Here is a 13,474-nt window from a genome sequence, read left to right as displayed (position 1 = left end):
AGGATGATGTCCAACAGCTCCAAGGTGTGCGCCAGTAGACGTAGGCTACTGGTAGGTGTTGCCGCATCTATCCTTAGGTACGGTGGCCCGTCCTGGACAAAAGCAGTGGGGGTAACCAGTTACCTGCAGAAACTGGAGAGCATCTACCGATTGATGTGTCTCAGGGTGATATCGGCCTACCGTACGGTATCGCACAACGCATCCTGCGTGATAGCGAGTATGATGCCAGTCGGGCTGGTCATCCGGGAAGACGAGGAGTGTTCTGAGGAGCTGCCAGAGGAGCCCGCGAGCGTACCAGGCTGACTTCGGTTGCCAGATGGCAGCGCGAGTGGGATAACTCTTCGAAAGGTAGGTGGACCCACCGGCTGATTCCTAACATATCAAGCAGGGTGGGGAGACCGCATGGGGAGGTTCACTTCCATCTGACACAATTCCTGTCAGGCCATGGCTGTTTCCGACAGTACCACCACAGGTTTGGGCACGCGGAGGTCCCTGTCTGCCCTGACTGCCCAGGTTTTGACGAAACTGCAGAACACATACTGTTCGTATGTCCTCGTTTCGACGTCGAAAGAAGAGCAATGCTAGACGTTTGCGACCGGGACACAACTCCGGATAACCTTATCCAGAGGATGTGTCAAGCGGTGGAGAAGTGGAACGCAGTCTCGACTGCAACCACTCAGATTGCCTGCAGCTTGCAGAGAATCTGGCGCGCCGAGCAGCAATCGACGTGTGTGAATGGTCTGCCCATGCAGAGGTATTGGCGCAGCGGGTGGCAACCGAGATCGTCACCTCGAAGCATGGCAGAGGCGTGGCAGAGGAGTGTGGGTGAGCATCCAAGTCAGTCTCACACGGTACGAAAGGAATGAGCATACAAATCAGTCTCACACGGTATGTTTGAGTTGAGCGAGGTGAGTCAGACTCACATGGTATGTCAGTGGGAACCTAGGTGAAATGTCCCTCAAGGGATGCCAGAGCGAGTGTTAGGTCGAATGACTAGAGTAGTATGTGTCAGCGCGAACTGAATGAAAGAGGTGAGCAGACTCACATGGTATGATAAAGGTGGGCATACAAGTCAGACTCATAGGAGCGTTAGCGTGAGTGCAAGCATGGAGTGCATGAGCGTGAATCAAGTGTTTGGGTGAGCATACAAGTCAGACTCACACGGTATGAGAGAGGTGGGCATAAGACTCGCATGGGACGGGTGCCTTTGTGAGCGAGAATGAGCGAGTACGTTTAGTACTGCCATCCCCCAGAAGTAGTACTGGGAGCTAGTTCCTGGGGGAAACGATGGCGGAGCCCAAGGGAGTTTAGTCGGTATTACCGGTACTCCAGCACACTTCCGTGTGGTAGTTTGGCAACTACAATGCACGTGTGCTGGGTTAGTGTGTAAATGCATTCTCCCTTGTAAAAAAAAGGCGGCGTTTCTTCTGAGCATGGGCATGACCATGAGCATTATGACCGTACAATTTGTAGTTGCTACTCCGTGATAGACTGAACTTGCGAAATTGTACAGAGAACACAATGAATGGGGCTTGGGATTAGCTGCCCATTCTCAATGTACACGTTTCGGGAGCTCAAATATTTAAAGTCAATAACGGCGCCGGCCACGTCCTTACGGTCATATAGGAATGGAAGGATTGTTAGTCCGACTCTCGTTGCTACTAGAGACCGAGTATACCTCTGCATCTCCACGATTGTCTTGGGATAGGATATCGTTTTAGTTACAAAGGATAATTTATCTGGATTCACTTTGGTAAGCGATACGATCTATGGGATGGGAAATAACACTAATTCGAGTTAAAAGTTAAAACATGCCCCGTGGCATATGAAAACTGAGGAGATTCGCGTTTTGGAGGACCGCATGGAAGCGCAGCACTCTGTACTCACTTGCTCGATGGCTACAGCAAACTATTGAAGGACGCGCTTTATTCGACAGCACGCGACAGGCGCATGAGCCACCGAACACAAGATAGATATTTTATTTCTATCCCGACAACTAAAACACGCACTGCACTTACTTGTTCCAAAATATTTCGGCCGATCGCGCGATCGTTCTGCTGTCCGAAACAAGAGAAATCTCGCACTGAACTGATTTTTATTACCGGCCTCGCAATGCAGAACACAATATTTCCGTCTATAACGTTCCACGTTCTTCCGGGTACCTTGCTGCAGCGCGACCGCCCGCGCTGCGTCCTTCTCCTCCAGAATCTGTCTGCACTCTTCGTCGAACCAATCGTTCCGTCGACTTCGTCCCATATACCCGACGTTGTTCTCCGCTGCGTCGTTAATGGCTGCTTTGACTGTATTCCAGCAGTCCTCAAGGGGGGCCCCATCGAGCTCACCCTCTTCCGGCAACGCTGCCTCGAGATACTGCGCGTATGCAGTGACGAGATCAGGTTGCTTCAGTCGCTCTAGGTCGTACCACGGCGGTCGTCGGTACCGAACATTGTTGATGACGGATAGTTTTGGACGCAGTTTAACCATCACCAGATAGTGGTCAGAGTCGATGTTAGCGCCACGATATGTCCTGACGTCGATAATGTCGGAGAAGTGCCGTTCATCAATCAGAACGTGTGTCGATTTGTGATTCAGTCTGCAGTGGTGCTCTCCAGTGTGCCGATACGGGAGGCTGTGTTGGAAGTAGGTGCTGCGAATGGCCAAATTCTTGGAGGCGGCAAAATCAATTAGTCGTAGGCCGTTTTCGTTCGTCAGCCGGTGTGCGCTGAGCTTCCCAATAGTCGGTCTAAACTCCTCTTCTTGGCCAACCTGAGCGCTCAAATCTCCAATAATGATTTTGACGTCGTGGCTTGGGCATCTGTCGTACTCACTGATTATGCTGAAGTTGAAGAACCGGCATTTGATCCTCAACCTGCACATTCTTTCATTGATCGGCCAACACCCGATCACGCGTCTTTGCATATCGCCCATCACTATGAAAGCTGTTCCCAGCTCGTGTGTGATGCCGCAGCTCTGGTAGATAGTATGATTACCTCTAAATGTACGCACCATTGATCCCTTCCATCAAATCTCCTGCAGCGCTACGATGCCGAATCCACGGTCCTTGAGCACATCGGCGATTATGCGTGTGCTCCCGATGAAGTTGAAAGCTTTACCGAGTTTCCAATCGCTAGTCCCTTTTCGTCGCGGTGGTCTCCGCCGATGAATCCGGTCCGTACTCTCTTGTTGATTGTTCGTTGCGTATGTTTTTTAAAGGCTGGCTTGCAGGGCCTGACACAAAACCCTCTGAATTTTCGGAGGACCATTCCTCCTTATTCCCGGTGGACCATGGTGCACAGTTTCACATAAAGTCTCTGGTCACTGGCACTCGGACGATGATCAGCCGCCCCTAGCATTGAGAACAGACGCTGTTGTGAGCCGATCCTGACATGGAGAACAGACGCTCAGTAAGATTTGCTCCGGGTAGGAGCAAACCCCCGCTTCCCTGTTAGCATACGACCATAGTTCCCACCGGGGTTGGTTACTTGATCTTCCTTAAGGTTGCTCGTATCCCGGCCAGCACCACGAGGAGGTAGGAATAGGAGTAGCTGGGTAAGAGGCTAAGGACCACGAGATGGACTCTATTTTATTCCTTCAGGTACGCGAAGTACCAATGGTACGCTTTACCCAGCATTTGCCGTGCCTTACTACTACTTCTTTTCAATTACAATAATAATTTAGATTTAAATACAGCTCTGCTTTATTCATATGCAGGTATTGCATAAAAACTAGGCATATACCAGAATTGTATAAGACTAAACCGCAGTACCCTGAATAATATTGCTCTGGAGAATTTGAAAGGAGTATCTACACGTGTATTGGTGTAATACGTCACGCAGTAAATTTATTTTTAATTTTTTAAATTTCGAAATGGTGAGTTGACATCCGGGAAGGGGCGCCTAACATAACTCTGGTCCTCACAAGTTCCAATACTCACGCTTCCACGGGTCTTCCGATGACAATTGACCGCCAACTAAGGGTTGCATACTTAGCTGGTAGTGTAGCCTGGGCACTGTTGTTCTTCTTACATCAGCTAGAGTGCGAGAGTGCGTCATGTGGGGTCTGCCTAAGATGTGGTGGGGTTCAACAGTGGGCTCTGTTGAACTTCTATAAAAAGCTGCATGTGTCCTTAAGCAGGCCCTATCAAAGCAACCGTGTGCCTCTCAAAGCGCACTAGCCTAGTCCTGGTGTTGGGTGGGACTTTAAACAAATTTGACCCGACTGATCGAGCGTCTGTCCACCAAGGAGGTGCGGCTCCAACAGCGTCTGTTCTGGCATCCAGCGGCAGAGTATGAAATGCTATTCCCCGGAGGCTATACCTAAGATGGCAGCCTCATCTCGGTGGATAGGGAACCTTGGGCCAACAACCTACTGTTCCCGAAACATCAATTTGTTCGAGAATCCGATAATGAAAGAATACGGACTGAATTTATGGCGACGACTCTTAGCGCGAAACAACGGACACGAATAGGAACATGGAACGTTTTAACCCTAGCCCAGCAGGGTAAATTGCCACAACTTGCCAATGAGGCACGCCGCATAAAACTTGAGATCCTGGGACTGAGTGAAGTCCGTTGGCCTAACTTTGGAGAACACAAAACGCCGTCGGGACAAGTTCTGCTATACTCTGGTTTACGAGATGAACACGCTCCCCGGCATCGCGGAGTTGGCTTCCTACTAAGCGCTCAGGTACACTCTGCGCTTATGAAGTGGGAACCTATAAGTGAAAGGACAATCGTTGCCAGATTTAGAACACGGGTCCGAGTCCTTACTATAATCCAATGTTATGCGCCAACCGATGCTGCCGATCTACAAGACAAAGAGAACTTCTACAGTCAACTCAATGCCGTCGTAGATAGAATTCCGAAGGGTGATATCAAGATCTGTTTGGGCGACTTCAATGAGAAGATCGGATCCGACAACTCGAACCATGAGCGCATTATGGGGCGCAATGGTCTCGGAGAAATGAGCGAAAACGGAGAGTTGTTCGCAGAATTTTGTGGTAACAACGACATGGTGATCGGGGGATCCCTCTTCCCTCATCGACTGGTTCACAAGGTCCCGTGGGTCTCCCATGACGGCTATACAGAAAATAAAATCGACCACATCTGCATCAGCCGAAAATGGAAACGGAGCCTTCTGATGTACGGAATAAACGTAGTGCCGATATCGTGTCTGATCATCACCGAAATACGCCTGCGCATTGTGCGGATTCGTCGGCAGGAGGAAAGAGTTGGACGACGATTCAACACACGCCGTCTGGAAGATGCCACGGTGAAACGGTCCTTCGTTGAAGAACTGGAGACCAATGGACCGCCATCAAAAATGCCTTCATCGCCACCAGCGAGAACAATCTGGGCGAACTGCGCACCCAGAGAAAACAATGGATCAACGATGAGACCTGGAGGAAGATAGAGGAGCGAAGAGAAGCCAAAGCCGCGATAGAGCGATCGAAAACCAGAGGAGCCAAAGTCTTAGCCCGTCAACGATACGCGGCTCTTGAGAAGGAAGTAAAACGCTCATGTCGACGGGACAAGCGCATGCCTCCATTTGACTGCATGGAAAATGTACCTATATGGCCTCCACTTTGTACACTTATTCGCTATGATATACGATCTTGTGTTTGCTGGGTACACATTAACATCTGCCTATGCGGAAAGGTGATCTCGGTCCCTCGTCGGCTTCCATAGACAACCCAACCTAAGCGCGTTTTCGTGGCTATAGGCTCAAATTCACGTCCTTCTCTTATCTTGAGGCTTGCGAGTAGATGTACGTTGTTGTGACCGATTAGAATACCGGGGGAAGCAGCTTCCAAATCCCGAACCGGTAAATTTTGGAGGTGTGCAAATTCCTTTGCTAATTCACCGATCTTCATCGTTTGCTCTGTTAGACCAGCGCGTTTCCAAACATCCAATTAGAAATTCCATCAGTTGCTTTCTTCTATCTATCACATTGGCAGCTCGTAACCAAGACGGACCTCTGCCTCTCGAACCTAACCCAAAAATTCCAACAAATTCCGCATAAGCTCGTGGCAAGTGCAGAGGTATGAGGCTTGAGGTGGGCGAGTGATTGCATCATCATTTCCTCCCCCTTCCCTACATTGATTTGCATTCTGACGTGGCAGGCACCAGTATGACCTACCTAATGAGATCACCAGTACTTGTACATTGAAGATGTGAGCTAGTCCCAAGCAAACATCTGTTGGTTCCCTGTGCAAGAACAGCTGATCTGGCCATAATGGAGTAGCAGCTACGAGCAGTCAATCAAGCTCAAGCTCAAGCTCATCCGAAACTTCTAAAGACACCATCTGGGTGTTGGAATAGTTCTTCTTGATTCCTCCAGTTCAATGATCACAAAGTGAGTCGGCGACACCATCTAGTCCAAGCGCGTCAGCTATCTTGTCTTCTATCAGTGACACAGACGATCCATCATCCAGAAATGCGTATGTGTCGAGTTTTCCTTTTCGCCCATAAAGAGTCACGGGAATCACTCTGAAAAGGTTGAACGATGACGGCCGACGATAAATAGATACCGAAACCTTTTTTCCCATGACTACCTGTTTCGGTTCCGAAGAACTTTTATCATGGAGAAGTCGATGATGACGTTTTGGGATTTTAAGGACGGCTACGCAGTCTTGAATTATTGAAACAAGATGTTTATTTATCCGACGTTTCGACACGGGGATGGTGTACTTTCCCCTGATGAAGACACCATCCCCGTGTCGAAACGTCGGATAAATAAACATCTTGTTTCAATAATTCAAGACTGCGTAGCCGTCCTTAAAATCGAAATTATTTTGTAAATAATATAATCTACCATCCTTAAGCTCTGCTTGAATGAATATTATTCAGAATACATAAAATTTTTACCACTTGATAAATAGTATCTTCACGTGAATGTTTGCCAAACTATTTGTCACTGGGTATAAAGTACATATGGGTCATTCCGCGCCTAGTGACCGAGCACGTGCAATTAACCTATTTAAAAATAATGAAAAACACCTAGCACATATTAATTTTGGTCCATTATTTTGAATAACCATATGACCATGGTGATTGAACCGCCCCTTCGGCCAGAAACCCCTCCCTGTTTTTGGAGATTTTTAAAAACATGCTATTTTCAAATATCGATATCTCAGCCCCCGATGAAGCTACAAGAAACTTTAATACCAGTTTTCCGCTTGAAATTTGATGAAGTTTTTAGAAAAAATACTTTAAATGCTGAGCAGTGTTGCCAACTACATTATTTTTCTCATTAAATAATAAAAAAGCATTTTTCTCAAAATACGTATATTTTTTTCTTCGATTTCTCAACGGATTCGAGCTTAACAGACTTTTTCCAGTCGGAAACACTTATCGATACAAAGTAAAATGCGCCGTTGCTGAGATATGGCAGCTTTAATAAATCTTATTTGGGTCATTCCGCGCCAAGTGACCGAGAAAAAGTGAAAACTTGCAGGTGAATACTATGAATTCCAACCAAAATAGGTGTATATACTTACTTTGGGCCCACATTTCGAAAAAGCATTTGATCCGACTGTTTAAGCCGCCCCTATGGCCAAACACTCCTCCATGTTTTTGAAGATTTTTAATAACATGCCATTTTCAATAATCGATATTTCCGCCCCTGATAAAGCTACAAAAAACGTCAGTACCAGTTTTCCGCTTGAAATTTTGTAAAGATTTTACCAAAGCAGTGTTGCCAACTACATTATTTTTATTAAAAAAATAAAAGATAGCATTTTTCTCAAAATATGTATAATTATTTTTTGATTTCTCAGCGGATTTGAGTTTATCAGGCAATTTCCTGTCAAAAACACTTATCGACTCCCAAGGCAGTCGCGGGCAGTACTGGAAAAAGTAGTGATCATCATCAGACAGAGAGCAAAGCGCCTTTTTCTATATCAGGCGAACAAATGAAAGAATCATGGGTTCTTTGATCAATTTCGTATGAAAGGCTGTCATGAAAGGACGTTGTGCTTTATTTTAAAATTAAAATTTCTAAGTCATTTTAAAGATATATGCGAAGAACAGTGACTGGTCGATAAATTAATCATACTCCTTTAATTCACAGAGTTGAGAGTGCTAATAAACACAAAAATAAAGCAGATATTGCACACTTTCATGGCCTGTCACGGAACAAATATTTTTTGAGATTTTTGTAGCATGCCATTCATCTTTCGCGTTTCTATAGATATTGAAAGGGGCAGATATGTAAACATCGCGTGACATCTCTCATTGAAAATGAGAAATTACAGTAGGGTAACAGTTCCGATAGTCGTGGGTGTTCCTATAGTTGCGGTAGTACGGTTTGCAGGGAATTTACAAATTAAACGCAGTAACCCACATCACCGATCAATTAGTCGACCTGTCATAACACGATGGAAACAAAAATATCATTGGAATCTCATTTAAACTGGTAAAGTATCTTTAAAATACTTTTTTTTTCCTTGCACCAATAGTTGCGGTAGTGTTCCAATAGTTACGAATCCCGTATAAAACTTATGGGATTCGCAACTATAGGAACGCGAATAACAAAATACCGCAACTATTGGAACACTGTACCAATAATTGGAGGATTGATTTTAGGTAACAATAAAGGATTTTGATGAAATTATGGCACGCTTCGAATAAAATAGAGATAATGAGCTTTCGGATGCACTATCAAGGTAAGGGAAATGAAGTATGGATTAGGTGTTATGGAGAAATTAGTGTTGGAACGTGCTTAGTTTCTCCACTATTGGGTATTTTGCCCTACTGGTCGCGGGTTAATCATTGATGTGCCGCGAAAGACAACTCTTGATTCATACTTGAGTCCCTTTTTTTGTCCTAAAAATGTATACCAGCTTTTAGATTTGAATCTTATAAGTAATGATTAGATTTGGATTACTAATAAACGAATGACTAAAGAACAACAATCCAAAAACAATATAAATTCAATTGAAAAATCTATTCGAAATCCAATCCGTATCTAAACCAAATTCAAACCAAAGCAAATCAGAATCCAGTAAAATCATATACAAATCCAATTCAAATCAAATCCAAACTCAATATAAATCTAATCCAATCTAAATCCAATCAAAATCTGATCTTATTCAGATCCAAATCTAATCCAATCCAAAGCTGATCCAAATCCTATCCAAATTCAATCCAATACAAAGCTAATCCAAATCGTTTGAAATTCAATCCAAATCCAATCTAAAACCAATCCAAATCCAATCAATGAAGGAATATAAAGTAATTTATTATGATTCGCTCAATATAACTCACTTTTTATTAAATTTCTAAAAATCAATTCATTTTGCACCTTGTGGGTCGCAAACAATATTGGATTCTGCTAGACCCACCTAGCATATCCACCCCTTATTTATTATAAATTTATGATCTGACATAATTATCAAAATTTTATTATCTTCAGACGAATTCCAGTGTTCAGAACGCTTAGTAAGGAACATGAAAAACTGCGTTGACACAAAAGGTATTTTGTGCTGCCCCATTCTTAATGCCCCCCTCCAACAAGAAATCGTACAAAAAGTTCAGGATTTCTATCGCGAGGCCGACGTAAGCAAGGAACTGGCAGGGAAATAAGAATTCAAATGCGTACGTGAAAGAGGAAAACGGGTGCAGAAGCAGAAGCATTTGTTTCTAGCGAATCTGTTTGAAATATATACCCTCTTCAAGGAAAAAATGTATTTTATTTACAAAATTGGATTTATCAAATTCGCCGAACATCGGCCGCCCGAATGCGTTTTAGCAGGAGCAGCAGGCACAAATACAGTATGTGTATGTGTAATCAAACTGATGTTTACGGGAGCCAAACTTGATCTCATTGAAGTTAATGGAATCAAAGCATTTCCCTCGTTTAAAGATCTATTAAAACTGAACCTTTGTAGCCCACCAGCAGAGCTAATTGAGCAAAATGCAGTCATTTTGTCCTAATGTTGGTTTTTCATTACAGCACCCAAATGAGTGCTATAATGAAATTTATGCAACCCATTTGAGTTGCATAATGGTAATTAAAGCACTAATTTCGTTGGTAGATTGTACGACAATTCCCCGAAAACCAATTCCCCGAATGCAATTTCCCCGAATAACGATTCCCCGAATGTAACATTTCCCCGAATGTAACAATTCCCCGAATGAAACAATTCCCCGAATGTAACATTTCCCCGAATACTTCTCTCTTCTTTTTGAGTGCGGCACAAAGCGATTGGAGGATTTCTGATCCGGAGGTTGCGAGTTCGATTCTCGGTTCGGCTTAGGATGCTTCCGGGTGAGAAGTATTTTCGGCTCTTTGAGCACAGTGTGTCCATTGCACTTGCCACACAAGACATTCATGCAACTGGCAGGCACGGGAAAGCTTTCAATAACTGTGGAAATGCTAGTAGAACTAAGTTGAAAAACAGCCCAAGGCGAAGTGAAGAGATATTGCTTTCTTTAAATGTATTAGTATCCTTGGTATGATGAATTCATCTGCCCGGTTTAAGGCAAAAGGAAGAAACAATGTCTTCCTCAAATGAACACATTTGCCCGGTATAAGGCAAAGAAGATAGATAGTCCCTTCTTTAAATGAAATCGTTTGTCTGAAATAAAGTGAATCAATGAGACAGTGCCTTGCTTTACTTCGTGGAAATGATTTCTTTTAAAGAATGGATTACATCCATATTATCTTATTTCGGGCAGATACGTGTTATTAAATATAGAATAATAATAACAATAATCTGGGGAAACACTCCCTAAAGAAGCGACGCATTTACCATTGCATTAGTCCGAGCAAATTCATTATTTTTAAAGAAGGAATCACATTCACCATCGCCTCAGTCCGGGCAAACGCAATATTTTTCTTTAAAAGGATTCACATCAACCATTGCCTCAAACTTCTTAAGAAGGTATTTACAGGACAGGAGTTTAATTTCGAAAATAAAAAAAAAATTACCAAAAACGCTTTAAATCGGAATTGCCGTTTGCGATTCTGCTTTAAAAAAACACAGCCGTTGTTCGACTATTATAGATCAAAAAGCACCTTGGAAATCATTCTACCCTGATATTTTTATAATTTAAAAACACATCTTAGAGGATAAAGAATATCCAATACTACCAATGGATATTGAGCGGATGAACGTAGCATAGTTACGGTTTACTTTGTAGATTGGACACTAGTGATACTCATGTTTTCTTTTGATCCTTATTCAAATTGCTATCAGAAATCAAGGAAGGTGTGATCCTTGATTTCAATCTAGGATAAAAATTACGAAAGCGAGGATTACTACTCCTGGTCACGCCCACGCCCATAATGTCCAATAAGACACACTTGAACGTATCTTTAAACGCTGCTTTTTTTTCGGACGCATACAGTCGATTGCGAAGATGTGTTTGTAAGAGGTACTATGTTTTCGGGGAATTGTTCCATTCGGGGAAATGTTACATTCGGGGAATTGTTACATTCGGGGAAATGTTACATTCGGGGAATTGTTACATTCGGGGAAATTGCATTCGGGGAAATTGCATTCGGGGAATTGTCGTACAATCTCGTTGGTATGGAAAAGTAGGTCGTTTTATCAATCAAAGACTAACTGTAAACCAGGTATTATGATCAGGAATTGCAAAAATAACTTTAAACCATTAAAAAATATTCAGTGGAAATCTGGCATCACTGGCCTCAAAAGCATTATGTGCAGCAAAAATAAGTTTTTCTGTAAATAATATTCTTCGAATAAAACTTAAAAAAAAACTACATTATCATAATGATATGGAAATGCTAATATCATCTTCCAAACTTGGACGTACATGTTCATGATAGCATTAGAGGCGAAAGTATAGAATTGATAGTTCCGTTAGGATACGGCAGGCATGACATTATCACATTATCATAGTTGTTTACCTTTACAGAACGAATTGCACGATATGCTGAATGAAAACCTTCTATTATGTCTAACTAAAACCGTCATAACTCGGCAACTGCTCATTTTACTTTGTAACGATAAGTGTTTCTGACAGGAAATTGCCTGATAAACCCAAATCCGCTGAGAAATCAAAAAAAAATTATACGTATTTTGAGAAAAATGCTATTTTTTATTTTTTTTTATGAAAATAATGTAGTTGGCAACACTGCTTTGCATCTGAAATATTTTTTGTAAAATCTCCACAAAATTTCAAGCGGAAAACTGGTACTGACGTTTTTTGTAGCTTTATCAGGGGCGGAGATATCGATTATTGAAAATGGCATGTTTTTAAAAATCTTCAAAAACGAAGAGGAGTGTTTGGCCTGAGGGGTGGCTCAAACGGTAGGGTCAAATGCTTTTTCGAAATGTAGGCCCAAAGTAAGTAGATACACCTATTTTGGTTGGAATTCATAGTATTCACCTGCAAGTTTTCACTTTATCTCGGTCACTTGGCGCGGAATGACCCATATAGCGTTTTTTTTTGTACCTTTCTTTATTTGGTAGACACTCCGTGTCTTAGCCACTACTGTGCCGAGAACTACTGTGGTTTTCTGCTGTACAAAATCCACACAGAATCTAATTTTAGATTTCCATTACCATTATTGTTGTCCTTGCCAGTCCATCTCATCGTGAGTCCATTGTGTCCGTTCGTCCATGTCGTGTATCCAATGATCGTTGCATTGTTCGATTGTTATTTATCCGGGTAACGTTGGGGCAATGCCTCCGAGAAGAACAAAATGTCAGTCGTCATCAGGCAGCCGTGTCGGTAAGGCGCGTACCCCAAACGCCACCGTATGGGCTGCGGATCCGGCGACTGACGAAGGTTTGGTGGAGGGACTGGGAATCGAACCCATAACCATCCGCTTGTAAGGCGTACGTGTAGCTAACTACTCTACGGGACCCCCATATAACGTTTTCTGTCAAGGTTATCTTTATCAAGCTGGTACTAAATTAACGTAATCTTTATTATCTGATGTGAGATAACCATATTGTAGAATATTTACGATCCCGTATAATAAAAAGTGATCCCCAGTAGCGCATAAAATAAAAGTTGTGTCTTCTGTTATCTACAGATCATAAGCCAGACGGTACTTACTTAATAGCAGCTTCTTTCCTACTATGTTAATAACAGCTCCGTTCAGAATGTAACAGGCCAGGAACAAGATCCCCATGATAGTGGTTATCATGAAAATAGATGCGTCGATACTCACAGGACAACTGGTATGCATTTCCTGTGAACTGAAGTTGATCGGAATTGTAAAAGTACGGTACAAAGTATCCACAGTGTAACATTCGAAACTCACTTCATTTTGGTTCTGTTGTTTTGAATTATTTCCACCACATCGCAGATGGTGACCTTGGCATCCTGGTAGTTGACGTAGGTGTTCAATATGTCCGGAATCCACATGAACAGTCCCGAGGAGGACATAAACAGCCCGAACATGAGAAAAGACGCTCGTAATGTGTTACCAACTAAAGGTGCTCGGAATAGGGGAACTGTTTGCTCCCAGACGTATCGTAGGCCCTTGTTCAATT

At 43.1% G+C, this 13,474-nt stretch overlaps 1 protein-coding gene across 1 annotated transcript in view; it reads right to left on the bottom strand.

Annotated features, from left to right (window-relative positions):
• The window catches only part of LOC134203926 (uncharacterized), a gene marked incomplete at its 5' end in the record, with an annotated part of 52,984 nt that extends 39,515 nt beyond the window's left edge, over positions 1 to 13,469 (bottom strand). The window contains 2 exons of the mRNA XM_062678760.1: positions 13,035 to 13,177; positions 13,243 to 13,469. Of these exons, the coding sequence (XP_062534744.1) occupies positions 13,035 to 13,177; positions 13,243 to 13,469 (370 nt within the window). The remainder of the gene's footprint in view (positions 1 to 13,034; positions 13,178 to 13,242) is intronic.
• Positions 13,470 to 13,474: the final 5 nt, after the last annotated feature.

The sequence above is a fragment of the Armigeres subalbatus genome, unplaced genomic scaffold (genome assembly GCF_024139115.2).
Source record: "Armigeres subalbatus isolate Guangzhou_Male unplaced genomic scaffold, GZ_Asu_2 Contig296, whole genome shotgun sequence".
Lineage (NCBI taxonomy): Eukaryota > Metazoa > Arthropoda > Insecta > Diptera > Culicidae > Armigeres > Armigeres subalbatus.
This window is presented reverse-complemented; position numbering and strand designations above follow the sequence as displayed.